Source organism: Muscardinus avellanarius (genome assembly GCF_963383645.1).
Source record: "Muscardinus avellanarius genome assembly, chromosome: 9".
In the NCBI taxonomy this organism is placed as follows: Eukaryota; Metazoa; Chordata; class Mammalia; order Rodentia; family Gliridae; genus Muscardinus; species Muscardinus avellanarius.
The window spans coordinates 55,624,213-55,642,577 of NC_137795.1; the positions used below are offsets into that span (position 1 = coordinate 55,624,213).

General features: G+C 33.3%; 1 protein-coding gene across 1 annotated transcript in view; it reads right to left on the reverse strand.

Moving 5' to 3' along the window:
- Positions 1-18,365, reverse strand: part of SEMA3A (semaphorin 3A) — a gene marked incomplete at its 3' end in the record, with an annotated part of 211,311 nt that overhangs the window by 14,882 nt on the left and 178,064 nt on the right. The window contains exons 13-15 of the mRNA XM_080701418.1: positions 8,768-8,809; positions 3,848-4,005; positions 388-455 (exon numbers count right to left, since the gene is read on the reverse strand). Coding sequence (XP_080557544.1) covers positions 388-455; positions 3,848-4,005; positions 8,768-8,809 — 268 coding nt within the window. The remainder of the gene's footprint in view (positions 1-387; positions 456-3,847; positions 4,006-8,767; positions 8,810-18,365) is intronic.

Here is an 18,365-nt window from a genome sequence, read left to right on the forward strand (position 1 = left end):
GATGCCTAGCTTCTTGATTATATACATAAGTATTAATATGTTAATACTTTTACTGGTGCATCATGGTCTTTATCATATTTTGTTTCCTACTCTTCTCAGGTTGCTACTCTACAAACACGTGTGTACTTAAACCCAGCTTCTTTTTATTAATATTTGAAAGTTGAGATTTAAATCTCATAAAGATCTAAAATTTTAGATTTGTCATGCCTGTGATGATAAAATATGTTTCAATGCGTTTGCTTCTGCAATATTTTCTTTCTACTAGATTTTCTTTCCCCACTGCTGCATTCTTAAAGAATTTGGCTAAAAATATTTGCATTGCATGAATGTCTGTGGGTATGTATTATTCCTTGTGATTGTGGCTTGAAATTGAAAAGTATGACTTACCATGGTGTTGTAAGTCTGAACAGTGAGTCAGTGGGTCTCCGTTTCTTATATCTTGTCGTCTTGTGCGCCTAAAACAATTACATTTACATTTGTATTTATTTTTCCCTTTTAAAAATTTGTCATAAAAATGAAGAAGAATCAAAATCTATAGCAAGAAATTCAGGAACTTATAGAAGTAAACAAATTTATATACAAATAAAACCTTTAAAAAATAATTCAGTATACCTGTAAAGAGCAGTTTCTATTATTATCAAATTGGGCAAAAAGTATACAAAGGTACTAACAATGTCTTAAGAGTCTTTGGACTATCAGTAACAGAATTTATGGCTTTTCACTATCAAATGCTACTAAATAACTATCTAACATCTGAAAAATCTATGTTTGGCTTCCCAGGGAAAAAGAACAAAATTTGGAAGAGCAATCTCTTTTTTCAATAAATAGAATTAAACTTTTTTTCTGATCATTAATGTGGAAGTAAGCTAGAGAATTAAAATTAATATAAATATTATATTTTTTAATGCTGATGGATAACAACTTAAATAAATATTTTTAAATGTTAAAATATTAAGATTAGAGATTATTTTTAATTTAGCTTTGAAATTTATGTTTGGTGTTATATTAATATTTTTAGAAAGTTTCTTAATTATCCTAAGGTTATGATTCCAATTATATGTGAAGCAAATAAAAAGAGAAAAGCAACAATAAAAGTTGAACTTAAGGGCAAGACCTCTTTTTATCCAGAGGAAGATGACAAATTTATCTCTAAAAGAAATGCCAAATTTGTTTTTAGAGATGAAAAATTACTTTTTTCCACATTCTGTGGCTGAAATCACATATTACATTCCATATAGTCTGGTTGCCTCTCTGTATACTTGGCTGAGAGATGCTCTAGCCATTGTGGCGGGAAAAGATGTGTAGTCTATGGAGGAGGATAAATATAGAGAATAGTTATGTATAAGGAGACTGGGAAAGACTGGGCATGCTTGACTGTTTTCTGCAGCTATTTTAATGGGTATTGTCTTGCTGCAAAATTAGTTATCATCCCTGGAAAGAGCTTTCACAAAGGCCATTGAGAATTGGGAATATGGAATTTGTTACTGTACCATAAATTTAGAAGTCTAAAGTATTTATAGATTTCTATTTGCAGAATCACTGAGACTATCAAGCAGATGTTGCACATTTCAACATTGAACCAACAAGAGAACTTGTGAAACATGAACCACAAAGCATTTGGGAAGACATTTTCACTTTCATTTAAGCTTTTGAAACATTCCAGTGCAAAGAATATAAGTTGTAAGGCCTCCAAATATCCTTTTCAAAGACATGTATTATCAGGCACATAAAATTGGATTAAATAAAATCTGTAAGGTATAACAAAATGTTAATGAAAATTCCTTCAATCTTGAATTGTAAATATACAATACATACTTTCAAATGTATAATTTGCAGATGTTATTTTGTTATAGATGTGGTTATAATTTTTTTAAATCTTTTTCCTTGTCAAAAAAGCTTAAAATTCAAATCAATTATTACTAAATTAAACAATCTCATTCACTTTCACCTGAAAAAAAAGTAATAGTCATTTTTAGTCCGAACATACATCCTACATTTTTCAAGTAGCATAAAAATTCCCACAGAGCTAAATGCTTTTAAAAAAGAAAAAATTTTAATTTTAAATAGTCATTTTATTACTCTAGAGACTACATGTTGCTATTTATTAAATAATTCATTTTTCATTGTTTCTTTTATCAGTAAACGTTATCCTTCCTCAAAAGTTTTTTTTTAATTTTAAGATTCCAATAAAATCAATGGGTACATGAAATTAATAAATAATATTTTCATTTCATTTCTTATCATTGAGGGCTTAAGAAAATTGTGTTTCTTGCATGGTCACATTAACAATGTTAATGTGATACCATATTCTATACTATATGACACACAGGTTGTGGATGATTTATCAATAACTGTTATCTAAAATGTGATTGAAAATATTTAAGTAGACATAGGGTCCTTTTTTCCCCCTGATATTTTTTCCAAACATTCCAAATGATCCGAATGTTATATAACATATCTCATTAGCTATGAAAAAGCTACCCTTTGTAGCCTCTGAAAATATTTGCTATGATAAAATAGACAAAAAATACATATTATTTCTAAAAGACAAGGGCTTGGTATCACTGGTTTCTTTTTTGTGTTTCAATAGGTTGATGTATCCTTAATATTTGGAGCTGTATTAAATAAGACACTATATGTTGCTTTCACTTGTTGCTATTTATTTTGTAAACACAGGTGATTACCAATAGAAAAAGGCTTTGGTGGATAATAGAAGATATGTTGAGATGATGACTATTTTGTCAAATGAAGAAAGTGCTTTGGTTGTTTAAAGCACAAATAGCCCAATTTGTTTAAAACTTTTTGGATCTAAGAATTCTCTGTATTATAGCTGTATTTATTGAAAATAACATATTTAAGGATCAAATAAGTGGTCCTAATGTATTTAATCTAGTACACAATAACTTGTAATTGTGTTTTATCTAAATGTCTTGTTGTAGATCATTTCCTAGATATAACTTAGCAACAAACTTGAGCATGCCCCTTAGAATATTTTTAAGTATTTTAAAAACATACTTAAAGTATATGTGTACTACATATAGATAGATATTTTATTACTTTTTATTTCAAGTTCAAACTCTGTAAACACAAGACCACATTGTAAATTTATAGTGACAACTGTAAACACAAGACCATAGAGTAAAATTACAGTGGCATTTATATTTTATTAGGCTAAATAAAGATATATTTTAAGATGCTTGTTAATATTATGTGTCATGTACAAAAATGTGATATTTTTAAAACTAGAAAAATATTCTTGAATTTTTATAGTTGAGTACTTGTGTACTTCCTAAGACCCCAAAGGTAAATAAATTCTTTTCTCTGAGAATTTCCTATTCATCCAAGAACGTATATTGTGACATTACAATTTTAAAGCAGGATAGAATGTTGCTTGATAAAAAATAAAATATTTTTTGTAGAGACATAAAGTCTAGTCTAGAATTCTGTACATGAGTTTTTTTGCAGCTTTAATCATAAATCTCTTCTGTGTAAAATAAAATTGAAAAACTATAATTTTTAAATGTAAAATTCTGGAGATGTCACTATGCTGTCTTAAACTTTTCTCAGTTGTTTACAAAAACAAAACAAAACAAAACAAAACAACAACAACAACAACAACAAAACCGGCTATCTGTTTCACTGCATTCAGTACCCACCTTTCCTACTATCCATTTTTCTGATTGTTTTGACTATATTAAGAAAAGAAAACGGAAATAAGTAATTCCCACTTTTATTCTAAACCTCTATTCATCAGAAAAAAAGATGACATGCTAAGTTGAAGAAAACTGTTCCAAACATGGAATGAAATAAGATTGCTAGCAAATTTCATTTCTTTTTAATTCCCTACCTCTTTGCAGTTGGAAAATAGCGAGAACAGGCTGAGCCATCCCAGGCACAGTATGGGTCTCGGGCGAGGCAGCACTCTGCACAGGCTTTCCCGTAAATATCACATCGGTGCAGGGGCAGCTGGGCAACGCCAACCGTGGAGCCAACGTAGAGCTGTTGCTGTAGAAAGAGTTTACCGTTACTGCAAGCACTGTCTGGATGATACTCAGAGCTCGTTCTTCTTATAAAGAGTGTTTTATACTTATCAATAATAAATTATATTCATGGATTAAAAGCATTTTTTGATAGTTTCTTCCAAAGCCTGACAGATAACAGTATAAAATGGAGCAAAAGCAAATTCTCAGTATTTGGCTGAAACAGGTTTTTTTTAAAAAAATAATTATAAAGAGAAACTAAAGATATTTACAGACCCAGCAGAGATAGTCGTAGACCATTCAAATCTTAAGATTTTATACGTAACAAGTTTTCCTTTTTTTTCTACTGTTTATAATTTTATTACAAAAACATCATTCTTATGAAATTTCAAAAACCAAAATTTTATCATTTGTATAAAAATATCTTTATGATCGTTCTGTTCCAGAGTGGCTTGAGGGAGACACATTTGCTTCTGACTCCTGAGTGTCCTGTTACCTTGCCTGTGAGGTATCAGGCTCTCCTATGAGAAGGGGAAGGGAGATGTTTTGGTGCTCACATTTCAAAGAATTTTTGAACAACACCAAGAACTGTCTTGAACTATCTCCAGGAAAATCATTTTTAACAGCACTACTAAATGTCTTCGAATTTGAAAGATCATCAGAGGGGAAGCAAATGAATTGTGATGCAGAGGTCTGGTAGAAAAACCACTGAGTAGGGACTTAATTGAGGAACCTGAACACTGTCTAGCCCCCTGTGTGATCTTGGGACATTCATATACTTTTTCTAAGCATTAATTTTCTTATTTAGAAAACGAGAATGTTGCACAGATCTATAAAGTGGAGATCCAGGTAAAATATTTCACAATACTATCATCCTCAATAAAACTGGAGTTACTGAATGAGGCAGAATGTAAGAGATTAAGAAAAAAGTTCTAGAAAGCTATGATTTTAGGATTTCTTTACCGCTTTAAAAATAACTTGAATCAAAGTTGAGTGAATATACAGGGGCAAATTTACATTAACACAAAAATGAAGTAAAAGCAATATTTATTTGTGATTTATCAAACATGTACCGTAATTGGTAACAGTTATTTTTCTTGACCTAGAGGATTGATTAATTATAGCAAATCTTAAATAAAAGTTAATACTTAAACATAGAATAATATGTAGGTAAGACTTTGAGTATATCTTATATCTTAATTTTTTAAGTATGGAGATAAAAAAAACAAGTTTTAGAAAAGCCATAGTCAAAGGAATGGCATGCTCTTTTACCATTACACAGTATTTGATATTTAAAAATGAATATATTTAAAATATCATTTCCAAAGATTTTCCTTCATGAAGTAAGTATATAAACAAATAGATAAGTTGAATTCACACTTAAGTACCTATTATGAATGTAAAAAAATTATCAAGTTATAAGGAGTATTTATTTGAAAAATAGTTTAGTGCTTAAAGCTAGTCAACATATTTATATCTTAATAGAAGAAAGAAAGATTAGAGGGAAAATGTAATACAACACAAATTGTTGTAGTTTGGATACAAAATGCCCCAAATGGCTCAAATGTTGAAGGTTTGGTTCCCACGGCTGCAGTGCTTAGAAGTGGAACCTTCACGGAGGTGACTGGGTCATGAGGGTCTTACTAACATCTCTGGATTAATCCATGGATGGATTCATAATTTGATGGCATCATGGGGAGGGGGTAGAAGCTGAAAGAGGTAGGGCCCAGCTGGAGGAATGGGTCACTGTAGCTTTGCCATAGAAGGGTACATCCTATCCATGGCCCTTTCCTCTTGGTGAACCGTTCTGGTCCCCCAGGCCCTCTCTGCCATAATGTTCAGCCTCATCCCAAACCCACAGCAATGGGTCAGAGCAACTATGGACTGGAACCTCTACAACTGTGGGCTGAAACAAACCTTTCCATGTTCAAGCTTTTCTCCCATGTATTTTGTCAATATGGCAAAGAGCTACCACACAAATCAAACCATGGTAGAAGCATTTATTTTGATAAATGTGCTATTTCATTAAACTGAATAAAAATTATAGTATTTATTACATACTAGTAAATAACATACTAATAAATATTTTTAAACCAACTTCATTCTTTTATTCAACTTTAGAATTATAATAAGTGGGGCTATTAGCCAGAACACATTAAGAAACGATGGCAAAATCCCTGGGAAGAAAAGGTAAATTTTTCCCCTCCTATTTTTTATTTCTTATGTTTTTCTATAGTGAATTTACATTCTATTGAGTAGAAATTATTTCAAGGTGATAAAAGTAAAACAAAAATATTTGTTTGGCAGTAGTGAATATGGAAAAGTCAATCATATTATGATCATAACTATTTTTAAAAGCTACTGAAGATGGAAACAATTCAAATAATGTTATATCCATATGTGGAAATATTGCTGCCAAACTTGCTAACATGTCTGGAGAAGAAGGGAGGGGAAATGGGATGGGTCAAGAAAACAAATACACCAAGACCTGTGTGTCTGTATGTTTGTATCACTTTGAACCTCATTATGATGTATACATACAATGACTAATAAAAGCATGAAGCTACTGACAAAATTAGACATATAACCAAATGATCTTTGTGTTTGGGTAGTAGCTTTTAATAAACATAAACAAAATAAATAGTTATAAGTAGTTATATTTATGATATTTGAGCAGAAAAATATTTCTCTAAATATATCATATCTTTTTAGGAGGAAAACAGAAATAATGCAGGGGAATAATAAAATACTAAAAATATGACATTTGGAATTATTGTAAGAAAAATCTAAAGTGTGATAAAATGCCAAAAGTTAAATGCAACCCAATGTCATTTTTATTTCATCATAATTCAGCAGGATTGTTAATGATGTGCAAAAATAATTGTGCTATCCAAGTGGAATACAGGGGAGGCCTGCAGGCATCACTGAGCATGATCATGTTACTAGCAAGGCAGCCTATGAGCTTTTTATGCCCAATTAAACATCACCACAGGGTGTGTGTGTGTGTGTGTGTGTGTGTGTGTGCGCGCGCGTGCGACTCCTTAACAAGTTGTGAGCCATGAGCAGGATATGAGCCCATTTATCCAGAAAATGTGTTATAACACTACTTGTTCTTCTTCCTGAAGCTACTGCCTTACTGTAAAAACTTCTAAAACAAAAAGAAATGTCTTATTAAACTACATGTAGAGGTATTGCACTTGGGTCTGGCCATGAGGCTTCGCAGAGAATAAAAACAATTTTTTAAAAATCATTACAGGAAAGAGTATCCCAGTCTCACTTCCATCCTGGAAATCCCCGGATTTCCTTGCCAACATGTGGCAATTTTTAGATTACTAGAACAGGTGAACACATATTTAAGAAGTATAAGATAACAGTAGCAGGTCAATAATATCTGCAATTTGAGTTCCAAATATCTTAGAGATTATCAATCTATTTTGATACATCTAAATGGGAATGATACACATTGAATTTCATTGACTAAGGAATTCAGTGTTTTGTTCAAGCTGTAAAACATGGCCAGGGACAAGACATGCAAATAGTATAGAAATAAGATTAACTAAGTGATTCTTATACCTTACTATTTTGTATATAAGTTTTTGTCACAGCAAGGGGCTTCCTACCTCACCTTGGCCTTTTCTGCTTCTTTATTTAATAATTAATTTCAACTACATATACAAACTATTTTATAAGTTACCATTAATATATTGAGTTCAATTCAAGGTAACCTTATTGAAAAAATATTATTTATTAGAAGCTAAAACTACACTTGCAGTACACATGTTATTTAGAAGTATTTAGGAGTGATTTGCTTTTCTTAAGTGTCTTTTGAAAGCATATATTTGATATAAAAGGAACAACTGTTAACATGCTGACCTTAGTGTTTGAATTTATATAGTTTTAGAACATCAGCTAATAATGACTATTTTTCTGTTGTTTAGCAAATTTTAAAATCATATTTGTAATTTTAGCACACATGATACTGAAAAGGTAAATTTAACTTTTAAGATAAGACCCAATATTTATAACCAATGATTAATTTTATTAGCCTATGAAATATATTTTGCCTTTATATACAAATAAAACTTATAAGCTTATATTTATTTTGAAATAACTACTGCTAGTTTTCTTTTTTTCTTTTTTTTTTTTTTTTTTTTTTGGTGGTACTGGGGTTCCTGGAAACCCTTCTACCTCTGGGCTACACTCCCAGACCTATTTTACATTTTTTTTATTTGGAAACAGGGTCTCTTAAGCCAGCGAGGCTGGCTCCGAACAAGCGCCATCCTCCTGTCTCCGCCTCCCAAGCGCGGGGATTACAAGTGTGCGCCACCACGCCTGGCTCAGAAACAGGGTCTCTTAAGCCAGCGAGGCTGGCTCCTAAGCAGCGCGATCCTCCTGTCTCTGCCTCCCAAGCACGGGGATTACAAGCGTGTGCCACCACACCTGGCTACTGCTAGTTTTAAAGTATGTGTATATTCATAAAGATGAAAATGATTATTGAGAAAATATTCATTATTAAGAAAATTAAAATGATAAAAATATTAGCTGCAAATTAAAATTTGTAGGAAATAATGGTCCAGTGAGTATGTTTTTAATGCATATGGATTGGAAAATTAAGGAAAACAAAAACTACTACTAGCTTCTTGTGGGGATGATATTTCTTTCATCTTAGATTCTTTTCTTGTAAAATTGTTAACAAATATATAAAATTTTATGGATAACATAGAGATCTATCCATCTGAATCACAAAATTAAAACAAAATATTGATTATAATATGTAATGTCAGTACCTGCTTTGTGGAGAGCTCCATTGCTGAAATAGTAGTTGGTTCCTAAAGACAGAAAAAAAAATGTAGTGTTTGGTAAATTAGAAAAATCTGTCAGAACTAATAAACACAAGACACCAATATGATTTCAGAAAGATAATGTCAGTGCTCATAAGAAGCAATATACCTGGGAAATAAAACACATGAAAGAAACGGAATAATTGTCCAATGTGTGTAGCAGATAAGTCCATCCTCAATGTAGGTAAGCAAGTTGGATTGATTACTCATTGTAGTAAGAAAGAAAAGGGGACAGCTTAGTGAGAGGGTGCTGGAAAAGACTTCTCTTAGAAGTTCATGTTAAGAGATTGGCAAAGATTTTGAAAAGTAGGGCCTTCCTCTACATTAAACAGTTTCAAAAGTGTAGATGATTTTATGCTTGACTATCTTTATAAATCATTTAAAAGGAAGAAAGAACAGAACATAGCTAACTCTCTGATTGATTTAGAATGAATAATCACCTCATGCTCAGTAGGATAGAGGGATATTTGGTCATTTTTGTGGTTTGGACAATGTTCATGTTTTTGTCTGTGTTCAGATATGATTACAGAATGGTCTTGCTTTTATCTTAATTCATCATCTCAGAGTGACCATTTATGATGTTGGTGTTCTGTGAACAGTTTTACATTGGACTGGAGAACACTGTGGCTTAGCTGAGGGTGCCAGGTCGGCTCCTCACACCACCCGTGAGAGTGGATAATAGTAGGCCAGTTTCCAGCTGTCCAGAACCACAAGGGCTCAGTGGGGATGAGATTAATTTATTATTCTAAAAATGACTATTTAATGTGCAAAAGCCTATGCATCGGATCTTTGCCAGAGAATATAATTCTTTCTATGTCCATCAACAGGTCAACACAGAGTAGCATAAGTGATAACTATGAAACTAACAATCACCAGTGCACTTCTTTGAATGTTTGAACTAGAGCTTATTATGAATGTCTATAGAGCTGCATAAATAAATCCCGTTCTTTGAGGCATATAGATCACCGAAAGCCTGCACATTTGAACAGATTAGCTTTTATCCTTTTAGATTCACCCTTACTGAACACATCTTCCATCATATCTTTTATCAAAGATAAACAAAATGTAAGGAGAAGACAGCTTCTGGGTTCCAGGGAGACGAATGAGAAAGAGCCTTAGGTAGGAAGTATGATCTTAAAAGGCTTCGCTGTATGAGGGAGCTGCAGCTGATCCCAGAAGAAAATGTAGAGTTGGACTCCGAGGCCAACTGCATGGACTTGAACTGTTACACCTGGCTAGAAGTCTGGTATTAGGCATGGTATGTAAATTCTTCGTAATTCAGTTTTCTCCTCTGAAAAATGAGTATAGTGAGTATGATGGTTTCTAGCTCATAGGGTTCTTGTAAAGATAGTTGATACATGTAATGGCACTTCCTTAATGTACTTGGTGACTTTAAACCTATCTTCCCCCTGCCCCACACATAGCTTTTACTTGCTTTTTCTTTAGTGTTTATTTCCCCTGCCCTGCCCCATCTTCTTCTCAATTATGGATTCCCTACCTTTGATTGTGCCTCAAACTCTGCTTTTGGGATGTGGTGAGAAAACTCATATTTCCTCCTCACATGCTATGGTTAGATAGAGAATGTCCCCTGAAGGGCTCATATGTTAATGTTCGGAGTTGATATAATTAAGTTGTGAACTTTGTAATATCATCAGTAGATGCATCCATCTAATGGGTTTACTGAGTGGCAACTGAGGCTGCTGGGTGTCGATGGAGGATGTGGGTCCCTGGGAGTGTGGTCTTGAGGACCGTGTATGTGTCTTCAATTCTCTGCTGTGCTCTGTTGCCTCCAATCTCCATGATGTGAGAGAAGCTCTGCTTTCTTCCTTTCTCTGCGTCCCATCACTATGCCCTGAATTCTTCAGACTTGGCTTCACATGGACTGAGCCCTGGAATCTCAAAAAAAGATGTGGGCAAATAAATCTTCCTTCCTCTAAGTTGAGTGTGGTTAGATTTATTGAGACCCAGCAGTGCAAATTTTGACCAAGATACCATCACAACGCAGAGTCGGGAATAAGGTGAAGAATGAGAAATGGATGATAGAGAGATGGAAAGGTTAATAAATTGTATGCTATAAAAATTAACATTCAGAGAAAAATCTGATAATAGTAGATGATTAATAATAGAGCATAGTATGGCTCTCATATTATCCACTGATATCTGTATCAAGAATGGTAATTTTTCATTCCATTACTCATTGAAGGCTTCCAGGGACTTAAATTGTCTTTAGGTAGAGTTCTACTTACATTTTGGTACCCTGTCAGAGAATTCTAGGGTAGAGAGTGACAAGATTTCAGTAGAAATTAGAGGCAAGACTAACAGGATGTGAGGAAGGCCAGGAGAGGCACTGTGCATGACTTATCATTGCTCCCCCCAGTTAAAAATGAGAATTTGGCCCATTTAGTTCACTGTCATACCCTAGCACCTGCACATAATGGTTATAAATTCTCATTAAATATTTATTCAATAGGCCAGGTGTGGTGGCACACGCTTGTAATACCCGCGCTTGGGAGGCGGAGACAGGAGGATCGCGCTGGTTCGGAGCCAGCCCCGCTGGCTTAAAAGACCCTGTTTCCAAAAATAAAAAAGTACAAAATAGGTCTGGGAGTGTAGCCCGGAGGTAGAAGGACTTCCAGGAACCCCAGTACCACCACCAAATATTTATTCAATAAATGAACACATAAAATGATTCTCTACCGATTTTCCCCTTCCCTATTTCTTTAACTTACTTCACTATATTTCTTCTGTTTTTTCTTTTTTTTTTCCCTTCCTTTTTGGTGTATAAGATAAAAGTAGCCATCCTATAAAAAAGTCTTCCCTTGATCCTTTTAGCTTGGCTAAAATATCTTTTAAAATTGATGTAAATCATCTATCCTTCTGTTTTTACTTGTTCATCTCTCATCAAACGCTGTGTGTCTATCAGCCTTGTGAATCTAAGCCTTCCCCTAGAGAGGGTGTAGTCTCAGAAGCAGTAATCACCAGCGAACCCTGTATTGCTAAATAGACACTTTTGGGCCAAATTTTTATTATTGGAATTATTTATTTTATATGGCATTATTGACAATTTTTCCTCCACTGCTTCTTTTAGTAATTTCTTTATGCCTTGAAATTCATTACGATCTCTGCTTAGCCTTGAGCACAGTAGTCATCTTGACTTGCAGCCATTCCTAACATGTTTGTCCCTTGCCCCTCCTTCCAGGTCCCTGGCATGCTCCATTCTTATTCACTGTTGTGATGCCAGTTACCCACTCTGCGCTACAGAATGGTTAATCTTTACTTTAAATTTGATGGTTGAGCAGAACAAAATTTCTCAAGAGCAAAATTTTATTGATAAATTTCAGACAACCTGCTTGAGACGTGAATGAGGCAAATGGCTTAATTTAATAGAATAACATAGCGGTTTCCAATTGTTTTCCATTCTATAGCTTGAATTAATGATATTAACTATTTTATTTATTTACTTTTATTTTTTGGTGGTACTGGGGTTCCTGCAAGCCCTTCTACCTCTGGGCTACACTCTCAGACCTATTTTATAGTTTTTTATTTTTGGAAAAAGGGTCTTTTAAGCCAGCGCAGCTGGCTTCGAACCTGCACGATCTTCCTGTCTCCGCCTCCCAAGCGGGGATTACAAGCATGCGCCACCACGCCTGGCTGATATTAACTATTAAATGCAATAATTTTCTAGAGAAATTATCAATCATCAAGACATCTAAGATGAAAGAAACATCTAACAATTTTATCTATGCAGAAATATTATCTTTAGCATGTACCAACATCCAGTTACAAAAACAAAGGAAACAATTCATCACAATTATTCATTTTTTTTTTAAAAAGCTAAGCAAGGCTGGACATGGTAGTACCCATGGACTTGGCAGTTTGGACTTGGGAGGCTGAGACAGGAGGATTGCAGGTTCAAGATCAGTCTCAGCAGAGTTAGCAAAACTCTCAGCAACCTACTGGAATCTTCTTTCAAAATAAAGGATATAAAGAACTGAGAATGTGAATGTGGAGTTCGTATTTAGGTTTGTACAATATTGGGATAAATGAACCAAAACAGAGAATTTGGGAGAGTTAGAAAACATTTTCATAGAAAATTCTTCTATTCCATTTCACATGAGAAATGGTTCTGTGGTTATACAAGCAGCTAACTTCATGTAGAATTTTAGAAAAAAATTATAGTCAGTGTGCAAGAGAACCACTTCTTAGGCAGAGAAATGTGAACAGCTAATGTAATTGGAGTGAAAGTTAACCACAACTAAGTTCTTCTAAAAAGTAAAATTGATTAATATGCATATATTTCATGTTCATTGAAACTATTTATAAGGTATGCAAAATTAAGTATTTTATAAGTAAATTGTGAATCATGAAACAAACCCTAATGCCCACCAGACTCTATCATGTCATATTATGATTCCAACATTCTTCAGATCTTAGAATCTCTTAATTAACAAAACCTTATTTATTATTTAGACCAGGAAATTAATAACATTTTGGAATAATATGTGTTACACATTGCCTGTGGTTGAATTTTAATAGACAATATATTAAGATGACATCCACTTAAATAAGCTATTTTTTTTTCTGAGAAATAGCTGGTGGCAAATATGATTTCCATTGAAAACAGATGTAGCTTCATAAGCATTTTTTCATGAAACTGGTTTCAATTGCAAATTTAATTGGTGTTCAAATAAAAATGAAATTAAAAACTTAGCATCTTTTCAAGATTTTCTATGCCTCCAATTTACCATATTTTTTCCAGATATCTTAATCTAGTCCTTACTAAACTTTTGCACTTGCAAAGCTTTTCAACCTGCTGATCCCAGGAGATTCTAACACAGCTCAGACGCTGCTAAGCACGTGGATGCTCCTTTAGAATGAGTTAATAGACTAGGTTTTGGAAAGCATCAATTATGTTTTACATTTGAATGAAAATTAAACTCTTTCATTTGTTTGCTCAGCTGTTCATGGAATATTGCATAAATTGGGCTTAAAATGCATGTGTTATTGATGTAACCGCCTTACAACCCTTTGCAGTCAATAGGACTATAAATAAAGCCCATTATCCTAAATGCCTTGCAACTTGATGTAACACTGTACTGTCTCCAAAAGTAAAACCCTCATGGACCACACTGGAAAGAAAATTCCACTCTGACTAGTTAATATAAAATTCAGTATTCATCTGGCCTTTGTGGCTTTTCATTTGTTTTAAAAATAAGATGCAGAAATGAAATTTTCAAGCCCTTTAAACCAGATTTTCATTTGTTTAATGAGTTAACAATCGCTACTTCTTACTAGTAAGATTAATTCAATAAAAACACTCGAAAAGAAGTGTTCATAATCACACACTTCATTATGAGAAGAATACGAGGCTCAATTGATTTCAACTAGCTTGCACAGAATCATAGTAAATATCATCTGAATTCAGGTTTATGACTGAAAATCAGAGAATTAGGCAATATCAGTATTTAATGCCATTTTGAATATTCAATGACAAATCAGTTATTTCTTGAGACCTGTGCCAATGCCAGTTTTATTTCATCTCTTATTATCTATTAAAATTTTGCTCTGAAATGAAAATTTTATTACTCAGAGATATTTTTCTTTCTACACTCTGATTGGGATTTTATTTTATGCAGAATATAAGTATCTTGATGTAACTGAAACCACTGGAATGTTCTGTGATTAGCTGGGGTATTTTCCTAAAATGAATCTCAAGATTGCAATGGGTATGGTACTGGTTTCAATCCAAGAATTTATATGAGATTTGGTTATTCAGACCAGCAAGAACACATGATGAACATGGCCTCACAGAGATGCTTACACGGTAACAATCAACTGGTTGGTTAACATTAAGTGTGTATGTGTGTGTGTGTGTGTGTGTGTGTGTGTGTGTGTGTGTTAAATCACAGTATCAGTTATGAACATGACCTTGAATCTGCACCTTGTCTAACTTGTCAAACTATCATTATGCTCAAGTTGACCTTCTTTTACTGTATTTCAGTTTAAATAGAATGACATAAGGTTCACATAGAAACACAGAAAATAATATTTTTCTGCTTGTTTCACTGTATATGCCTATTGCTTTAATGTGTTGTGGGTTTTTTTCTCTTCACTGCAAAATTAAACAAAGTTTGACAGTGAAATATTCCAATTGCTAGACCACAATATATGAACTTTGCCTGATAGAATAGAATGTCAAAAGTAAATATTTCTCTAAACTCTGCCCAAATATGTTTTGTCTACTTGAGTGCCAAAGAAATAATAATGACAATATGTATAGCAGAGAATATAGAAGAAAACTAAAACGGTTTTCATGGTATTCTAACTAGGAAGGAGATGTTTCCTAGTTGCAAACGACCTTTTACAAAATTGTAGACTGCTGAACAATTGTTTCCATCTTAAATACAACATAAATGCCATTCAACAATTATATCAATAGGTATAACATTATTATGTGATTTGCTGGAAAACACAATAATAACAAAGTAAAATCAATATTAAATACATGTGTTTGCAAGATTCTTAGCTTCCAACATCTCATAACTCTATTAAAAGTAGTTTTGACAGGTTAGCTTAAAATTAAAATTTCTTTTGAGGTACTGGGGCTTAAACCAAGGGGAATTCTACCTCAAAGTTACATTCCCAGTCCTATTTTTTATTCTTCATTTTGAAAAAGGGTCTCACCAAGTTTTGGAGGACCTCAGTAAGTAGCTGAGTCTGGCTGAGAACCTGCAATCCTCCCGTCTTAGCCACCCAACTATTAGGATTAAAACAGTGTGCCACCACACCTGGCATTAAGTACTTTTAAACTGAAAATTTTATTAATATATCAAAGATTATAAGTAAGATGAGAAATTAAAACATAAAATCCTAAAGATATGACAAATTTAAAGTAGTTAGAATACAGTATTACTGCAAAACTATGCATGTTTTGATTAATGCAATCAACTAAAATTAAATAATAGAAAAGAAAAATAACATTAGTTTTTAAATGTTGTGACATTCTTGAGACATTTCTACAAAATAAAATGTAATTGTACCAACAAATATAAAGTCAGTCCTTGAAACTAAGAATCATATAAAACACACAAATGCCCATAAGTTACATGAGTTTAGGGCCATGCTAATATTGTTTATTTCTGTATCACCAGAACTTAGTATTTGCTTCTGTTTCTAGCTTATTTTCCTCATACTATGGTGGCTCACTTTATGTGTGGTCTCTCTGAGAAAGGCCCTTCAAATATTTAATTTCTCATATTGCATTTTTTCATCAATGCTACTAAATTCATTAATTGAAAAATGGAGATTGAAAATATGTTTTAGGCTCTGGATAAATAATAAAGGGTGCAAAAAAGCAGATGATAAATCCACACTTCAATGCTTTTAATTTGTTTGATATATCACAAAGAACTCTATCATTTGGATAAATATTTTAAAAAAATTTGGGGTAATGTATCAATATGCTTGTTCATTGAGGTGATTTATGAGATATGGTGAATGATAAGGATTAGTCAACACTTGCATCTCCTTGAAGAGAGCATAGATCCAACACTGCAACACACAGACAAAGGTAGAAACTTTCTCAACAAGACCCCAAAGGCATAGGAAACTAAAAGGCAGATCAATAGATGGGATTGCATTAAACTGAAGAGCTTCTATAAAGCATATGAAACCATCAAGAATGTCAACAAAGGGTTTATAGAATGGGAGAATTTTTTTTTTGCCAACTCTTCCTCTAATAGAAGATTAATATCTAGAATATACAGAAAAAGCAAGAAACTCAGGACTAAGAAAACAAATACCCTAATAAAAAATGGGCACGTGAACTAAATAGATACTTCACAAAAGAAGAAATTCAAATGGCCAATAAATGTATGAAAAAATGCTCAACATCATTTAGCAATTAGAGAGATGCAAATTCAAACTACCCTGAGTTTTCACCTAACCCCAACTAGAATGGCAATTATTCAAAACACAAACAACAACAGATGCTGGTGAGGATGTGGAGAAGTAGAAACTCTAATACCTTGGTAGGACTACAAATTAGTGCTACCACTTTGGAAAACAGTACGGAAAATCCTCAGAAGAATGGGAACGAACTTACCACATGATCCACTAATACCACTTCTGGGTATCTACCCAAAAGAATGGACACCAAACTACTAAATTATTCCATGGTGAGTTGTTCAAGCTGCGCAATTTACCATTGCCAAACTATGGAACCAGCCAAAGTGTCCATCAGCAGATGAAAGGATTACAAAACTATGGGATAGGTACAAAATGGAATTTTACTCAGCCATAAAGAAGAACAAACTTATGTCAATTACAGTGAAGTGGATGGAACTGGAGAACATTATGCTAAGTGAGATTAGTCAGTCACAAAAAGAAAGAAATTGGATATTCTCCCTAATATATGGAAGCTAGGAAGAAAATGGGTCATAGGAGGAACTCTAGATGAATAAGGAGAAACTACAGATGAGCAAATAAGGCAACCTAACTGAGGGAAATGGGAGAAGGGAAGAGGGAAATTCCTTAATGTACATGATGTACATTTACAAACATATCAGAGTCAATCATGAGAAGGAGGGAAGGAAGAGGGAATGAGATGGGAATTGGGGAAGGGCTAAATGAGTGATGTATGCATGCATGCCTCTACCATCTTAGGCCCCATTAATATATATGAGTACAGTGTACCAATAAAAAATTAAAAAGGGCAAAATAATTAAAATAAAAGTCAGAGTCATGATGATTTTCTGATTATCAAGCCTTAAATCAAAAGCCTACAGCAAATATGGCTCATTTTCAGTTTTAATAAATGAAAACCATAACATATAAACAATATGTGCCTGCCACTTGCCCTGGTGCTTTGAACAGAGTGTTTCTAGTTTCTCTAATCTCCTGGTTCTGTAGGTATTATTCTCATTCTAATAGCAATTACTCTTTTTCTCTGATGGAGAAGCTCAAAGGGATTAAGTGTTTCAAGTAGAATTGTCATGAAAATATGATCAAGAAGCATAAAGTTTTTTATTCCTAAAATAGGTATCACAATTTATGAGGCATACATAGCAAAGCTAAGTATAATTTTAATTGAGTACATATATAAAATGCACATATATTAGGATCTTGTATTTTACTTCCTTTTCTCTTTATATTACTACTGAATTGGGAAGGCTTTGCTTTCCATTAAATTTTAAATCAACAGGAAATTTTAATCTAGCCCATTCATTTTATAGATAAACTACCTCAAAGCCACCTGGAGACTAAATGAGACCACTCATTTTCTTGTTGTTCTGTCCACCATTTTCTTCCAATTTGAGTTTATTTTGCAGTTGTGAATGACTCAATGTACATTTATTCTATTCCTTTATAAAAAACTAAAATAAGATATTATATTGTAATCTATTTTGCTGTCATTTCTCGTAAAAAATGTGCATCAAAGTGTGCATAATTCAAACTATTCCTATTGGTCAACTTCCCAGAAGGAAGGAATAACAGATATGTATCCTTCCTGCTACCTCAGTGTTCCTCTTTCCCTTCAGCAATT